General features: G+C 36.8%; 2 protein-coding genes and 2 pseudogenes across 2 annotated transcripts; 1 reads left to right on the top strand and 3 right to left on the bottom strand.

The window, feature by feature from the left end:
- Positions 1-636: 636 nt before the first annotated feature.
- On the bottom strand, positions 637-3,633 carry LOC126583607 (protein NRT1/ PTR FAMILY 5.8-like; annotated as a pseudogene).
- Positions 3,634-7,479: 3,846 nt separating this feature from the next.
- LOC126583613 (metalloendoproteinase 2-MMP-like) lies at positions 7,480-8,405 on the bottom strand (annotated as a pseudogene).
- A 3,638-nt stretch (positions 8,406-12,043) lies between these two features.
- LOC126583610 (metalloendoproteinase 2-MMP-like) lies at positions 12,044-13,293 on the top strand. Its single transcript, XM_050248064.1, has one exon. It carries the CDS (start codon positions 12,077-12,079, stop codon positions 13,004-13,006), a length of 930 nt encoding a protein of 309 aa, XP_050104021.1. The 5' UTR covers positions 12,044-12,076; the 3' UTR covers positions 13,007-13,293.
- A 1,095-nt stretch (positions 13,294-14,388) lies between these two features.
- Positions 14,389-17,438, bottom strand: LOC126583605 (protein NRT1/ PTR FAMILY 5.8-like). Its single transcript, XM_050248057.1, is given in 5 exon segments — positions 14,389-15,290; positions 15,718-15,736; positions 15,739-16,231; positions 16,953-17,170; positions 17,252-17,438. Coding segments are annotated over 5 exon segments (1,629 nt in total). The 5' UTR covers positions 17,304-17,438; the 3' UTR covers positions 14,389-14,443.

The raw sequence follows: 17,438 nt of genomic DNA on the forward strand, positions 1-17,438 counted from the left end.
TTCATTAATTTTCTATTTTTCGTAAACGTGCTCATGGAGATGGATACCCATTTGATGGCCACCGTGGAGTCTTGGCCCATTCTTTTGCACCTACTGATGGGAGATTTCACTACGACGCGGATGAACGGTGGGCTGTGGATGTTGTGACGGGTGCTTATGACTTGTAGTCTGTGGCTTGGCATGAAATTGGGCATCTGCTTGGGCTTGGGCATAGTTCTCTGTTCGAGGAGCTGTAATACTTCCCACCATTAGCTCTGGCTTCACACGCCGGAGACTGACTAGGGATGATATTAGTGGAATCAAAGCTCTATACAACATTGGATCGATGATGATCACCACGTTCACTTATTAGTAAGTTCATCAAAAGCCGTGAACTTATAATATTTCATAATTTTCTGTATCAAATAAATTTGTCAAAATCCATGAACTTATAATGTTTCTTAGTTTCTTGTATCAAATAAATATACCTATTGTACGAAAAAATTTATCTTATAACGGGTAAAAATTCTCCTCTCAGCATATAACTGACGATAATTAAGATTCTCCAATCAAATAAACTGTACCTAAATGCTATAAAGTAATAAACAAATAAAAGTTGTACCGGTATGTATATGTCGGACAAAATTACAAAGAGCTTTATTTACAGATTTCATCTTCCAAGTCCAAATCCTTCGTACTCGTGTAACACCTAGACAAAATTACATAAAACACAAAGCTCAATGCACTTAGTGAGGCCAAAAACGAGTAGTATTTATCAAGTCTAGCTTCATTCATGTCATCGGAGAACCAGCTCTGCCTTCCTCCTGAACTTGTAACTGCTTCAACTGTTGCAATCAGAAGGGTACTCAGGTAACTTCCCACCCCAAAAACACTAGTGTACAATGCAAAGGCCATTGTTCTCATTCTTCTGGGGACTTCAGAGTAAAAGAACTCTTGTATTTCAACAACGGTGAAAATGTCTGAAATGCCTAAAAGAATGTACTGTGGAAGTAGCCAAAAGATGCTAAACGGTACAGTTTCGGATTGAGATCCCAGCATTTCTCTGCTGATCTTGAGCCTTTTTGCTTCCACAACCGCTGCAATGACCATTGCTATGACCGAAGCGAACATTCCGATCCCCATCCGTTGCATCACGCTAATACCCTATTCATTAGACGTAACCAGACGCGTAATCGGGATCATTATTTTGTCATATAGAGGCATCAGGAGGATTATGGAAAGTGTGATAGCGCTTTGAAGAGTTGCTGGTGGTACCTTGAAGTTGCTTCCAATGTTCCTCTTCATCGTGATGCCTTGTTTGGTGGAAAATGTTGGAGGCTGTTGGAAAATCACTGCAAACATCAAAAGCATAATCCATATTGGCAGAAGCCTCAAAAGCACTTTTGCATTTTCAAGCACGTAGAAGCCACTTTTGGGATTCCCAACCAAGCTTGCTGTGCTGCTATTATTTTGACGGCAAAGCGGTTTCTCTTGAGGCCTATATAGTATAAAACCAGCCAAATAATATATCATTAGCATCAGAATTCATGTACATTAATTCTAATGAAAATGGCTTAAAAATTTTGAGTTTTAACGATAATGACAAAATAAAGGGTAAAGTGAATAGTCCTATGATTGACTTTTTAGTATAAAAATGTGGTTTTTCATTAAAATGAACAGTACCGAAAGCTTTTCGTTAAAGTTTCCGTAATCCTAAGGAAATATTTTTGATCCACACTCTCATTTTCTCCTTTTGGCAGTCATCCATTTATTTATGTCACTTCATTCTCCCTTGTTTATTCAACCCAACAGGTAAGGGAGGAGTGCATGGGAGAAAAACAGTGTGGGAAAATCATTTCTTTAATTGTAAACTTGACCGTTAAAACCACAAAAAGAAGTACCTTGTTAGAAATTAGTTAACTTACTCTAGCTCGGTAACTATGTTGAAAATAGGCTTATAATCCATGGCCTCATCATTCTCTCTATATGTATAGATTCGGCTTCCACACATAAACACGAAAACCGATATAACCATCGATATCATGGGGATGGCGAAACCTATAATCCAACCGAAAGTGTCTTGAATGTAGGACATGAGAGTGACACCCATGAGGCTGCCACTGCAAACACCAAAATACCAACACTGAAAAAACATTCTATTTTTGCTTGATTTTTAATCGTCTTTGCTGCTAGGAAGTTCCTCTTCACTGTCCAGTTGGTCTGCTCCAAATGCTTGCAGCGATGGGTTGTATCCACCTTGACCTAGAGAAATCAAGTACAGAGAGCAAAACAGAAATGATGAATTGGAACTTGTTTTGTTTGCAGCAGGTGTTGCCCGGGTGAATGCCGTTGATGTCAATGCCACAAGCCCCTAAAAACAAAACCATGTATATGTGAGCTTATAGTTGCACCTTTCCTACACATTTAGAGCAAAAATTTATCGTGACCAAATTGAAAGTCGAGAGCCCAAATCAGAAAAAGATCATAAACGGTAGTTGTAGTTCGGAGGTTTTATTTATAAAAGACCTCAATGCAATTAGTAGTAAACCTACTTGTTTTTTTTACCATTTTTTTGAACATTAAACCCATTCGTTATGACCTTATATACTTCAACAATAAATTAAGAGGCATTTCTAAAAATCTCCACTATATTCTAATGGAAAGAAGATTAGTGCAGATGACTCATACTCCATTTTAAATCTATCATCAGCAACATCTTGATAAAAAAATTCCAAAAGAAAAAAAAATACATTATTTGTGCTGAGCTTTTAAACTTTTAGCAAACGAGGAATTTCTGTTCAATAAGATACCTAACTAGATGCATCCACTTTTAACTATAGAAATTCCTATTTATCAATGATATCCTATGATCAAGATAATTGGCCTAAATTCGTTAAAACTATTTTATAGATAGTCATTGATATTAAGTAAGAGTCAAAGAGTAAGTGCATATGTGGGTCATGTCAGTTGGCCAGTGTAGCGTGTACACCTTGCGCTAAAATTTGAATCTCACTTTCAACTAGTTAAAGATATCCCTTTTTGTCAAAAACAAAGGAAGGGAAGGGAGAAAACAAAGTGAATGTGCACACTTACTGCAACATAGAGGAAAGAACAGACCAAGATGGTGGGATATCAATCCCAGTAAGAGTCGACAAGGGGTGCAACTAAGAGTGGGAGCATGGATGTGAACCCACACCAACTGTTTACCGTCTTGGCCGCTGCCGAGTTGCTCATTTTCACCACATCGGTTAAATAAGTCACTAGATTCGATGCCACTCCTTTGTATGCAAATCTCTCCATCCCAGCAATCACTATAATTATAAATAAACAGACAAAAATTAACCCATCTGGCCTGTAAAACTCATATCATGAAGAGAGTATGATTAAATTACCTATCAGAAGAAAGCCAGAGGAGCCGAGTCTTTTTCCTCCTGATCCAGCCATGATGTCCAAAATTATATCAAAGGATGGCTGCTCGTGATCCCTCTGCTTTGATGTGATGCGAAGCTACTAGAGTATTGAGCTATAGCCACGGAGCTCGGCTTTAGCTCTCCTATAAATCTGTCATCATTCGGAGATTACTGTGCTGCTACAGTTGTTTTCATATTCCTACCAACAAGCAATAATGAAAACTTCGTCATCATTGGCAATATATTTCCTTCCTTCCCAAACACTTGTGAAAATGTTTTGTATATATAATGATAAGCTCTCCAACAATGCTCGCACAAAATTATTAGGCAATGGAAAGAGCTATCAAAGTTTAATGGATTCCACTTTATTTTATTTTTCTTCTGTTTTGGGCATGGTGTCTTCATGGCGACGTGACCAAGAGAGCAAGGATCTGATGCAACAAAATAAGCCCCATACGTCAGTCTCTAACGTTCATTGTTTGATATCCTACTGATATATGTGCCACATAATGGAACACGTGGAGCGTTTGACACGTAGGATGGGGCCAGCCCTCCTGCTTTGTGTTCCATGTGATGCGAATCATGTGATATTAGGAAAAAATTTAATTGTGACGGGAACACGGAGGGTACATTATATGTTTTTATGCAAGTGGTGGAAAATTTTAATTTTTAAGTTATTAATCTTTTAACACACATAACCGACCATTTATATAGGGACACGTGGTATACCACTTCGTATGATAGGAACACTGAAAAATCTCTCGTGATATACATGGAAGATTACCAAGGGTATTCCAATTAAGTTCCAACTAGTAATTATATAAACCATATAGAGTTGATGGATGATAAATAAATGGGATACTTTCATGCAATTAAACCCTAAAAGTAGCTTACTTAACCATTCATGTTTTTTTGCCAACCATACATCAAAGGCATGTTAGAATAGGTTCATTAATTTTTAGAATTTTCTCTGTGATTATTGTTTTTTAAGGTAATAGGTATTTTATTAAACAAATAAAACGAAAAACATCGTCATCAAAATACAATTTTATAAGATTTTTTTTATTAGCACACCACATACTGTTGAATACACCTCACATTCAAATTTGATATTAAATGACTTATACACCCTATTATGCAATGCCAATTTCGACCTTATTAGGTTAGAATAAAAAATAAAAAATTTCTGAATAAACCCAAATCACTTTTAACGTATTATTTATCTACTTTTTTTGTCTTCCCAACAAATGCAAGCAAAATGATAAAACTGCCGGATTAGAACTTGAATGGAGTGTGAAGAAATTAACAATATTTCTTTATATATGTCGTCTCATAGCATAACCCCAATTAAAAGAAATGATAATAGTAATAAAATGGCTAAACACAATCTCTATTCTGCAATTCAACACCAATAAATAAATGTGTTTTCTTTTGTTACATATGAAAATGCAATGAAACTACATCAACACTCAGCTACGTTTTTGCCAATATGGGCAAAGTCCTAGCACCATTCACATTACAAGAGACCTTTTGATTGTTCTCCTTTCCCTTGTTGCTTTTACCCTCGAATTTTTGTTATTAAACCTCAGCATATTACCTCGTTTGCTACCTTTAACAGAGTCGCAGCAGCCTCATCTTCCTCCAATCTTGATTGTGACCGAGTATTATAAGATGTGAAGAATGTGGGGTGTATATGGAAAATGTAAGGTGTATGTTGAGAATGGGGGTGGGAGGGTAATATGGGAAAGTAAATGGGATGTATTAAAATAAAGTTTAATTGAAAAAGTAAATGTGAGGTGTATTAAGTATATAGGGTTTATTTAGCAATACGTGATGTGTAAATATAATAAGCCTTTTATAATTATAAACCCAACAGAAAGACAATAAAAAAAAAACAGTCACTTTTAAGTTAATTTTATTTACTTTACATTTCTCATACGAGAAATGAAAAGTAAATAAAACCAATTTAGGAAACAATACTCGTATATTCAAAATGATAACATAAACATCTTATATATTGTCAAATTATTTCGCATATCGGATTTATTTTGCATCAAAACTAATGATTTGATGTAAACATTTCACAAACAATAACATGCATGTGCCACACTTGTGCACGTAATTTCCATATAATTAAGATTCAATACTAAAAGATGAATGAGGATCCTCTATGTGAGAATGCCGGAAATTCTTTAATTGTATTCGTTTATCGTACATCATGCGATCAAAAATCATTGTAAATTTTTTATTTCAAATTGAATATTAATAGCATCTGACAAAAACTAATCGTACAATATGCAATAAACAAACATGATTGAAAGATCTCTGAGATCCTCAATAATACCACTAGCTACTACTACCACAAAATAATATTCCATGATGATCAGCAAGTAGCCTCTTAATCCTACGCAGAAAACACTTTTGACTGAGTGTCCAATCTCCATTAATAATGACATGCAACTTTCACCATTTTTAATATTAAGGTTTCCATTTTTCGTTTTCATGTTTTTTACTCGCCAAACCGGTCGGTTCTCTGCTTTCAGTCTGTTACAATTTGTTCATCTTTTTGTGTCGATAAATCCGCACAATTAGGGCAACAGAAGCAATAAAGTTTTGAGTTCGTTTGATGTTTGGATGCGTTACGTTTGAGAATTGAACTAAGAGAGAGATTCATCAGCATGCGTTACTTGTGAAGGCAAAGCATGCAAATGATCTGAAGTTGTGAATGACAATGAATGATGTATTGGATTACTTGTGTTGTAAGCTATTTGTTTATGGAGTTGTTAACGACATAAGTAATTTGATAGTCCTAGTGAAATAAGGATTATGTAATCTTAACCTTTGCAATTGACCTCAAAGAAATCTAATAGGTTTCACTACAAAGATATAGAATCATGGTAGGACTCAATCACTTAAATAATAAAATGGCTAAACACAATCTCTGTTCTGCAATTCAACACCAATAAATAAATATGTTTTCTTTTCATACATCTGACAAAATAAATAGGTTTCACTTCAAAGTTGCTACTACTACGCTTTAGGATATTTCTTACACTTGTAACTGACAAATTTTAATTTCGAATTTGGTGAATGTTGAGTTTGATACTACCTTTGTAAGATCCCACATTGCTCAGGGAGTGGATCTTGTAAACCTTATATGTATATTCTCATCTCTACCTAGCACGAGGTCTTTTGGAAGATCACTGGCTTCGGATTCCGTAGGAACTCCGAAGTTAAACGAGAAAGGGGCCAGAGCATTCCCAGGATGGGTGACCCACTGGTAAGTTCTGCTCGCATGAGTTCCCAGAAACAAAACCGTGAGGGCGTGGCCGGGGCCCAAAGCGGACAATATCGTGCTACGGTGGAGTTGAGCCCAGGATATGGTGAGGGCCCGGGCCAGGATGTGACAATTTGGTATCAAAGCCAATCCCTGGCCAGATGTGTGCCGACGAGGACGTCGAGCCCCTAAGGGGGGTGGATTGTAAGATCCCACATCGCCCAGGGGAGTGGATCATATAAGCCTTATATGTAAATTCTCATCTCTACCTAGTACGAGGCCTTTTGGGAGCTCACTGGTTTCGAGTTCTGTAGGAACTCCGAAGTTAAGCGGGAAAAGGGCCAGAGCATTCCCAGGATGGGTGGGAAAGGGGCCAGAGCATTCCCAGGATGGGTGACCCACTGGGAAGTTCTGCTCGCGTGAGTTCCCAGAAACAAAGCAGTAAGGGCGTGGCCGGGACCCTAAGCGGACAATATCGTGCTACGGTGGAGTTGAGCTCGGGATGTGGTGGGGGCCGGGCCGGGATTTGACAACCTTATTTCCCAACTCCTAGTAAATATATGATTTATACAAAAGTGCATAAAAAACTAAAACGTTCAAAAAATGAAAATTTATAGAAAGGAAATCCATAACTTTGAAAAACATCAAACTTCCAGCATATATATGCTACTAAAACTTTAAAGTACGTATTACGAATCTCAGTACGCTCTAGGTGAGGTACCTTAATTATTGGATAATGAAAGAAAAATTATGAACGGCTGACTTTTGATGAACTTTAATGATTTATCTTTTAGTACTTTTGATTATCTGAAATCAAGTGTTATATAAAGCTTTAATTCCTTGAATATCATCTGCATGCAAACTTTGGGTAAATCCACTACGAACGCCAGGGGACATGACAGCTCCTTCAACAGAGCTATGTTGTAGCCCCAACAGATGTCCGATTTCATGCAAGGCCACAGTCTCCAAGTCATAAGCGTCCGCCACAGCTCCTACAGCCCACGCCTCATCGGCATCATAGTGGAATCTCCCATTGGTCGGTGGAAATGCGTGAGCACGGATCCCACCTCGGCCGTCAAATGGGTTCCCATCTCCATGATCACCCTTACCAAAACTTATTGTCAGATCCGCGTTCTTATAGTTTTGGGACTGAACGAGAAGTGTGCGTTGCCTGCCCATGTTGCGAAAGTGCGCGCAACTGCGTCCCAGGCCTCAGTTGGGGTGCTTTGATCAAAAGCATAGGTGAGATGGTACTTAGAAGAAGGCCATTTTGGGTTTCCGGTGAAAAAAAGATAATGAGCAACTGTGTGAGGCGAACCATGTCCGCCGTGGTGGTGAGGGTGCCTTTTCTTTCCGGATCTCATGGAGGTTGTACCATTGATAATATCAGCGACACCACATCGCGGCATTATCATTTTTTATACTGTTTTAGCATCTAAGGTTTCGGTGGCCTTGAGGTGGTAATTGACTTGGTAGGTTTTGATCGCCGACTCCAAGATGTCGTCGAAGTCATCACTATCGGAATGGCCGTTCAAGTATCCAAATTTTTCAAGGTACTTTTTTAGGTATTGGATGCCTTGGACCTTGTCACCCTTGTGACACCCCTGGAGATGGTTAAGGAACTCGAACGGCGAAGGTTTCTGGTTGCGGGTTTCTGCCGATGTTGCATGGGAGAGAACAGAAAGAAAGATGAGGACGAGGGTGATTGTGAAGAGGCAAAGAGTACTTTTTGATGCCATTGTGAAGAGGAAAATAGTACTTTTAGATGATGCAAAAGCTTGGTATTTGGAGGGGTATTTATTTGTGCCTCAAAGTTTATTTTTATTTTTTTGTAGTCGATGTTAATGTTCCATATGTATAACAAAAATGAGACATTATATTTTTGTGGTGGCATTTTAAACACATCTAATGCGTCTTTCACTTTCTCAATTGGAGAATAGAGATGATTTAGAGCGCACAAATTAGTCTTTTTAGGGTTCTTGGTAAAGTTAAAACATTGTTTTGGGCACATTGCTTACAAATTCATGTGTTTTTTTTCTTTTGACAAATCCATGCACTTTGAGGGGTATGCTCACAGACCCGTCTTTGACGGGAGCACCTGATTTCGCTGGGTCCAAAATTTTCGTTTTTACTTAATAGATACTAGCATTTGCTTACACATTTTTTTAGAAAATGAGAAGGAGAGAGGGAGAGAGAGACCGTGGGGAGGTGGGAGGTTTTTGTTTTTGGTTTTTTTTTTTATAATATTGGAGGTATTTTAACATCACATGTAGGTGAGGTTTCAATAAAAAACAGTAAAATTTGGATCTGTGAAAGTACATTATTGCCCACCATTTTTTTTTGTGATAGAAGACTAACTTGTCTTTTCACCCTCTTTTGATTAACAAAGAGATTTTAATTAATTAGTAGAGATATGATATTTAATATTTAATAAATGTAGAAATAATGACAAAGCAATGTTTTTTTTAAAACACTTAAGCTTTTTCCCCCTAGGTTCGTGTTTCAAATCCCGTGTGTGATATTCTTTTATGAATTGTTTTTAATTCAATTTTTCTATTTTGAAAAAAAGGATCATACCATGTACATTTAAGAGGGGCCGTCTTTATTTTTTTAATCAAGACAAACTAAAACTACCCCTAACAACAAAAAGAAACGTATTTCAAGTGTAATTATATTCTACATAGCATGTATGAACCCTAGCCTTCACCATCATTCCTCTGCAATTCATTTTATCTCACTTCCTCTCTGTCTGTTTCTTTTTCAAATTTCTAAGTATCTTTATACAGGTGAAGGGGTGAATCAAAATATATCATTAGGTTTAGAAGATTGCAACTCAAGGAAAGCATATAGAAGACTATGAATATAATCTTTTTTTTGTTTTAGTCTAGATGTTCATGATAGATGATATGATAATATATTTAAGAATTCAAAAAAGACAACTTACATGGCCTTAGGCAAGTCATTGTTGAGCGTCCGCAATGAGGGGCTCTATATGAGGCTAGAAAAGTGATGGATATAACTAATTTTTGAGCTCCAAGGAATCTTTGGGGCTTTATAAAAGAATCTCTTCTAATGAGGGGCTATATCTTTCGGGCTCTATATAGGGCTATATATATTTATTTATGTAGTAATTTGATTAAGCGATGATTTATTTTCGTGTGTTAGTTTTTCTTAAGTAGATTTTTAGACGTGTTATCTTAATTTTTTTTGTATGAACCCTTCAACCTAAAAAGTTCAAATTGTGACAAGGTTAGATTTCATCACTTATCAATCGTTTGTTGGATTAGATTCCCCTATCTCAATCTCATCCGTTGAAAGAAGCAAACCCCCACTTTGCCCTCTGAATAATTTGACTTTCATGTATAACACAACAATTTACCTAACACCAATTAGTAAATTAGTATCATACAATTTAAAAAAAAAAATTTATTTGAAAATTTCACTCATCAATGCCCATGAACGTTAAATCAATTTGAAATTTTAATTCTTATGGAATTTAAAACAATCATTAATTAGCCAAATTGCAAGAAAAATAACTAAGAAAAAAGAATTAAAAATAATAAAAGGAGAATATAAGTGTATTCGCAGGTAGAAGGAGAGTGATAGAATTTTGCTCACATGGATTGCTACTTTTTTGTGGGCCCTTCAATCTTCAATGCATAACAATCATAGAATTTGTCTTTTGTGAATAATTGAATATCATATCATCACTTATGAACATATAAACTGGAACAAAATAATAATAATAATAATAATAATAATAATAATAATAATAACACCCAACAAAATATATCCACAACCATAAAATATAAATTCATAGTTTACCAAATAAAAAAAGATTAAACTCATAGATTCCATATGCTTACATTATTTGCAATCCTCTAAACCTAGTTATATATTTTGATTCGCCCCTTCAATTGTATAGAGAGGCTTAGGATTTGAAAAAGAAAGAGATGAAGAGGAAGAAAGAATAAAAGAATTGCAGAGGAATGATGGTGAAGGCTAGGGTTCATGCTTGCTATGTAAAAAAAAACAAGCCAAAGACAATTACACGTAAAATATATTCCTTTTTGTTGTTAGGGATTAGTTTTAGTTTATCTTGATTAAAAAAATTAGGCCGGCAAAGTAGAGCGCACAAAGGAGTAGGGGTGGAAAAAATTCCCAAAAATCTCGAAAAAAACCGAAAAAATTCCGATCTCAAACCAAAAATTTCCCAAACCGAAATTCCCCAAAATTTTGGGATGCTATCCTGAACCGATCCCGAAAATTCGGTACGGGATTCAGGATTGGTTTCTCGATATTTCGGGAATCCCATACCGAACCAAAAATAGATAATATTAATTATTATTATATATATATTTCTACATATATATTATATATATATATATATATTATTCTTTTATAATTGATGCTAGTAGTTTCTAATTCATGCTCTGCAACTTGGAATGCCCTACACCTTGCATATTTTTCATTTTCTGTTTAATATTTATTTGGATTTTATTATTGCTGCTACCATGGTTGATGATTTCAGAAGATTTGATTCTTTTATCTCTTAACAGATTGCAAAAAGGGTTTAATTAATTTGAATTTTAACTTTGATAAAAATAGCCAGGCATGCGAGTGTTCGATTAAATGGTAGTGTGAATGAAATGACATTTCTGGTTCTTGAATTATATATTTGAAGAACAATTCATAATTTCATATTTCAATTTGGGATTCCTGATTTGTCTCGAAATCCCAAAAATATTTTGGGATTCCCGAAAATTTGGTTTGGGAATGGTCTTCAAATTCCTGTCCCGAAAATTTTCGATTTGGAATTCGGGATACTAGTTTCAGTATGGTATCCCATACCGAACCACCCTTACACAGGAGTCGTATGGACCATTTTACAAAACAGAAAAATCAAATTAAAAACAATACATAAAAACAGAGCGATTCGCAAGTGATTTCTAGGATGTTACGTACCCATTTTTTTTTAATGGTATTTCATTGTGTCTCCACTATACAACATTTGAAACATACTTAGGTTAGAAAACCTTAATTTTGACGCATATGTAGAATTTTTGGGTTAGGTCTTTGTTTCTAGTTAACTTTAATTTATTATTCCGACAGTTTCTCTCTTTGACTGGCTGGTTTTATACGTATATTCTGGAGTCTGCACCAAGAATTAGTCTACTAATTTTGTTCCCGATTTATTTATTTATTTCTTCTTCTGGACCATCATCTCGAACCTTGCAAGACTTAGCCATGCATAGTCAAGGTCATGATCATATTACTATTGAAGACCCAGCTCAATCTCAATTTGTGCAATAATTTATCTCGCTATTAGACCTATAAATAGCCCTCCAAATACAAAGCTTTTGCAATATATCCACAATCTGCTTAATCATAAGTGCTTAAGTAGTTTACAATGGCTTCAAAATGTACTCTTTCTCTGTTCACAATCACTTTTCTCTTTGTCCTCCTTTCTCTCTTCTCCCATGCAACGTCGTCAGAAACCCACAACAAAAACACGTCGCCATTCGAGTTTCTCAACCATCTTAAGGGGTGTCACAAGGGCGACAAGGTCCAAGGCATCCAAGACCTAAAGAAGTACCTTGAAAAATTTGGATACTTAAACGGCCATTCCGATAATGATGATTTCGACGACATCTTGGAGTCAGCGATCAAAACTTACCAGCTCAACTACCACCTCAAAGCCACCGGAACATTAGATGCCAAAACCGTATCAAAAATGATGATGCCGCGATGCGGTGTGCCAGACCTCATCAATGGTACCACCTCCATGCGATCGGGAAAGAAAAGACACCCTCACCACCACAGCGGACATGGTTCGCCTCACACAGTTGCTCATTATTCTTTCTTCCCTGGAAACCCTAAATGGCCTTCTTCTAAGTACCATCTCACCTATGCTTTTGATCAAACCACCCCAACTGAGGCCCGGGACGCAGTTGCGCGCGCTTTTGCAACATGGGCAGGCAACACACACTTCTCGTTCAGTCAATCCCAAACCTATGAGAACGCGGATCTGACAATAAGTTTTGCTAGTGGTGATCATGGAGATGGGAACCCATTTGACGGCCGAGGCGGGACCCTTGCTCATGCATTTGCACCGACCAATGGGAGATTCCACTACGATGCCGATGAGCCGTGGGCTGTGGGAGCTGTGGAGGGTGCTTATGACTTGGAGACTGTGGCATTGCATGAAATCGGACATCTGTTGGGGCTACGACATAGCTCTGTTGAAGGAGCTGTGATGTCCTCCACCGTTCGTACTGGATTTGCTCAAAGTTTGCATGCAGATGATATTCAAGGAATTAAAGCTTTATATAATACTTGATCTTCACATGCATATTCACATAATCAAGAGTACTCAAAGATTAATCATTAAATTAAGTAGTATTTATTATTGAAGTTCACCCTTTTTTTCATCCCTTAATCAAATAAGGTACCTCAACTTGAGTGTATTGAAATTCTGCAATAATTAATTAAAGTTGTAGCAGCATACATATGCTGAAAATATGATTTTTTTTGTGGAGCTTTTGAAGCTTATAGAAATATGGATGTCTGGCCTTCTATATGTTGAACGTGTGTTAACTCTGATGTTTTAGGAACATGCACATATAATGCAACTTTCAATTTGTTTTGTGTCAATTTGTTTTGTGTAATTATGTTTCTGCTAAAATATTTGAAAATTTTCTTTATTATATTCTTCTTTGTATTGAGGCCAATCCGCCAATATGTGTACAGATTAGTTATAAGGGAAGAAAACTACAAGATTGTAAGAATACCTTATAACAAATAGATGATAGAATAGTATTTTTGCTCTCCTCCTCCTTCCTCTCCTTCCCAGTTGGAGTCTTCCATCAAAACTTACCAGCTTAACTACAGCCTCAATTCTACCGTAAAACTAGACGCGGAAACTGTACGGAATATGATGAAGTCTTGATACGGTGTTCCGGATATTGTCAACGGCACCACCTCTATGCAATCAGGAAATAAACCTCACCATAACGGTGGACATGGTTTGACTAACATGGTTGAGCATTATTCTTTTTTGGAGTTTTAACGAAACACTTCCGGTACTGTTTACTTTTATCGAAAAACCACATTTTTACCTTTTCCTGATATTATTCATTATACCTTTATTTGTCATTTTTTATTAAAATTAAAATTTGTTTGAACTTTTCGTTTGATGGCCACCGTGGAGTCTTGGCCCATTCTTTTGCACCTACTGATGGGAGATTTCACTTCGACGCGGATGAACGGTGGGCTGTGGATGTTGTGACGGGTGCTTATGACTTGTAGTCTGTGGCTTGGCATGAAATTGGGCATCTGCTTGGGCTTGGGCATAGTTCTCTGTTCGAGGAGCTGTAATGCTTCCCACCATTAGCTCTGGCTTCACACGCCGGAGATTGACTAGGGATGATATTAGTGGAATCAAAGCTCTATACAACATTGGATCGATGATGATCACCACGTTCACTTATTAGTAAGTTCATCAAAAGCCGTGAACTTATAATTTTTCAAAATTTTCTGTATCAAATAAATTTGTCAAAATCCATGAACTTATAATGTTTCTTAATTTCTTGTATCAAATAAATATACCTATTGTACGAAAAAATTTATCTGATAACGGGTAAAAATTCTCCTATGAGCATATAACTGACGATAATTAAGATTCTCCAATCAAATAAACTGTACCCAAATGTTATCAAATAATAAACAAATAAAAGTTGTACCGGTATGTATATGTTGGACAAAATTACAAAGAGCTTTATTTACAGATTTCATCTTCCAAGTCCAAATCCTTCATACTCGTGTAACACCTAGACAAAATTACATAAAACACAAAGCTCAATGCACTTAGTGAGGCCAAAAACCAGTAGTATTTATCAAGTCTAGCTTCATTCATGTCATCGGAGAACCAGCTCTGCCTTCCTCCTGAACTTGTAACTGCTTCAACTGTTGCAATCAAAAGGGTACTCAGGTAACTTCCCACCCCAAAAACACTAGTGTACAATGCAAAGGCCATTGTTCTCATTCTTCTGGGGACTTCGGAGTAAAAGAACTCTTGTATTCCAACAACGGTGAAAATGTCTGAAATACCTAGAAGAATGTACTGTGGAAGCAGCCAAAAGATGCTAAACGGTACAGTTTCGGGTTGAGATCCCAGCATTTCCATTTCTCTGCTGATCTTGAGCCTTTTTGCTTCCACAACCGCTGCAATGACCATTGCTATGACCGAAACGAACATTCCGATCCCCATTCGTTGCATCACGCTAATACCCTTTTCATTAGACGTAACCAGACGCGTAATCGGGATCATTATTTTGTCATATAGAGGCATCAGGAGGATTATGGAAAGTGTGATAGCGCTTTGAAGAGTTGCTGGTGGAACCTTGAAGTTGCTTCCAATGTTCCTCTTCATCGTCATGCCTTGTTTGGTGAAAAATGTTGGAGGCTGTTGGAAAATCACTGCAAACATCAAAAGCATAATCCATATTGGCAGAAGCCTCAAAAGCACTTTTGCATTTTCAAGCACGTAGAAGCCACTTTTGGGATTCCCAACCAAGCTTGCTGTGCTGCTATTATTTTGACGGCAAAGCGGTTTCTCTTGAAGCCTATATAGTATAAAACCAGCCAAATAATATATCATTAGCATCAGAATTCATGTACATTAATTCTAATGAAAATGGCTTAAAAACTTTGAGTTTTAACGATAATGACAAAATAAAGGGTAAAGTGAATAGTATTAGGATTGACTTTTTAGTATAAAAATGTGGTTTTTCATTAAAGTGAACAGTACCAAAAGCTTTTCGTTAAAGTTTCCGTAATCCTAAGGGAATATTTTTTATCCACACTCTCATTTTCTCCTTTTGGCAGTCGTCCATTTATTTATGTCACTTCATTCTCCCTTGTTTATTCAACCCAACAGGTAAGGGAGGAGTGCATGGGAGAAAAACGGTGTGGGAAAAACATTTCTTTAATTGTAAACTTGACCGTTAAAACCACAAAAAGAAGTACCATGTTAGAAATTAGTTAACTTACTCTAGCTCGGTAACATTATTTCATTCGGTAATATGATTCTGCATTTCATTAACTTTAATGCAGTTGCCTTGATGACTTGAACTATGTTGAAAATAGGCTTATAATCCATGGCCTCATCATTCTCTCTATATGTATAGATTCGGCTTCCACACACAAACACCACAACCGATATAACCATCGATATCATGGGGATGGCGAAACCTATAATCCAACCGAAAGTGTCTTGAATGTAGGACATGAGAGTGACACCCATGAGGCTGCCACTGCAAACACCAAAATACCACCACTGAAAAAACATTCTCTTTTTGCTTGATTTTTGATCGTCTTTGCTGCTAGGAAGTTCCTCTTCACTGTCCAGTTGGTCTGCTCCAAATGCTTGCAGCGATGGGTTGTATCCACCTTGACCTAGAGAAATCAAGTACAGAGAGCAAAACAGAAATGATAAATTGGAACTTGTTTTGTTTGCAGCAGGTGTTGCCCGGGTGAATGCCCTTGATGTCAATGCCACAAGCCCCTAAAAACAAAACCATGTATATGTGAGCTTATAGTTGCACCTTTCCTACACATTTAGAGCAAAAATTTATCGTGACCAAATTGAAAGTCGAGAGCCCAAATCAGAAAAAGATCATAAACGGTAGTTGTAGTTCGGAGGTTTTATTTATAAAAGACCTCAGTGCAATTAGTAGTAAACCTACTTGTTTTTTTTACCTTTTTTTTTAACAGTAAACCCATTCGTTATGACTTTATATTCTTCAACAATAAATTAAGAGGCATTTCTAAAAATCTCCACTATATTCTAATGGAAAAAAGATTAGTGCAGATGACTCATACTCCATTTTAAATCTATCATCAGCAACATCTTGATAAAAAAATTCCAAAAGAAAAAAAAAACATTATTTGTGCTGAGCTTTTAAACTTTTAGCAAACGAGGAATTTCTGTTCAATAAGATACCTAAGTAGATGCATCCACTTTTAACTATAGAAATTCCTATTTATCAATGATATCCTATGATCAAGATAATTGGCCTAAATTCGTTAAAACTATTTTATAGATAGTCATTGATATTATGCAAGAATCAAAGAGTAAGTGCATATGTGGGTCAGGTCAGTTGACCAGTGTAGCGTGCACACCTTGCGCTAGAATTTGAATCTCACTTTCAACTAGTTAGAGATATCCCTTTTTGTCAAAAACAAAGGAAGGGAAGGTAGAAAACAAAGTGAATGTGTACACTTACTGCAACATAGAGGAAAGAAGAGACCAAGATGGTGGGATATCTATCCCAGTAAGAGTCGACAAGGGGTGCAACTAAGAGTGGGAGCATGGATGTGAACCCACACCAACTGTTTACCGTCTTGGCCGCTGCCGAGTTGCTCATTTTGACCACATCGGTTAAATAAGTCACTAGATTCGATGCCACTCCTTTGTATGCAAATCTCTCCATCCCAGCAATCACTATAATTATAAATAAACAGACAAAAATTAACCCATCTAGCCTGTAAAACTCATATCATGAAGAGAGTATGATTAAATTACCTATCAGAAGAAAGCAAGAGGAGCCGAGTCTTTTTCCTCCTGATCCAGCCATGATGTCCAAAATTATATCAAAGGATGGCTGCTCGTGATCCCTCTGCTTTGATGTGATGCGAAGCTACTAGAGTATTAAGCTATAGCCACGGAGCTCGGCTTTAGCTCTCCTATAAATCTGTCATCATTCGGAGAT

This window comes from Malus sylvestris, chromosome 9 (assembly GCF_916048215.2).
Source record: "Malus sylvestris chromosome 9, drMalSylv7.2, whole genome shotgun sequence".
Classification (NCBI taxonomy): Eukaryota; Viridiplantae; Streptophyta; class Magnoliopsida; order Rosales; family Rosaceae; genus Malus; species Malus sylvestris.

What these genes read in the sequence shown, in the direction of transcription:
- LOC126583610 (XM_050248064.1), top strand. Translation starts at nt 12,077, where the DNA reads ATGGCTTCAAAATGTACTCTTTCTCTGTTCACAATCACTTTTCTCTTT.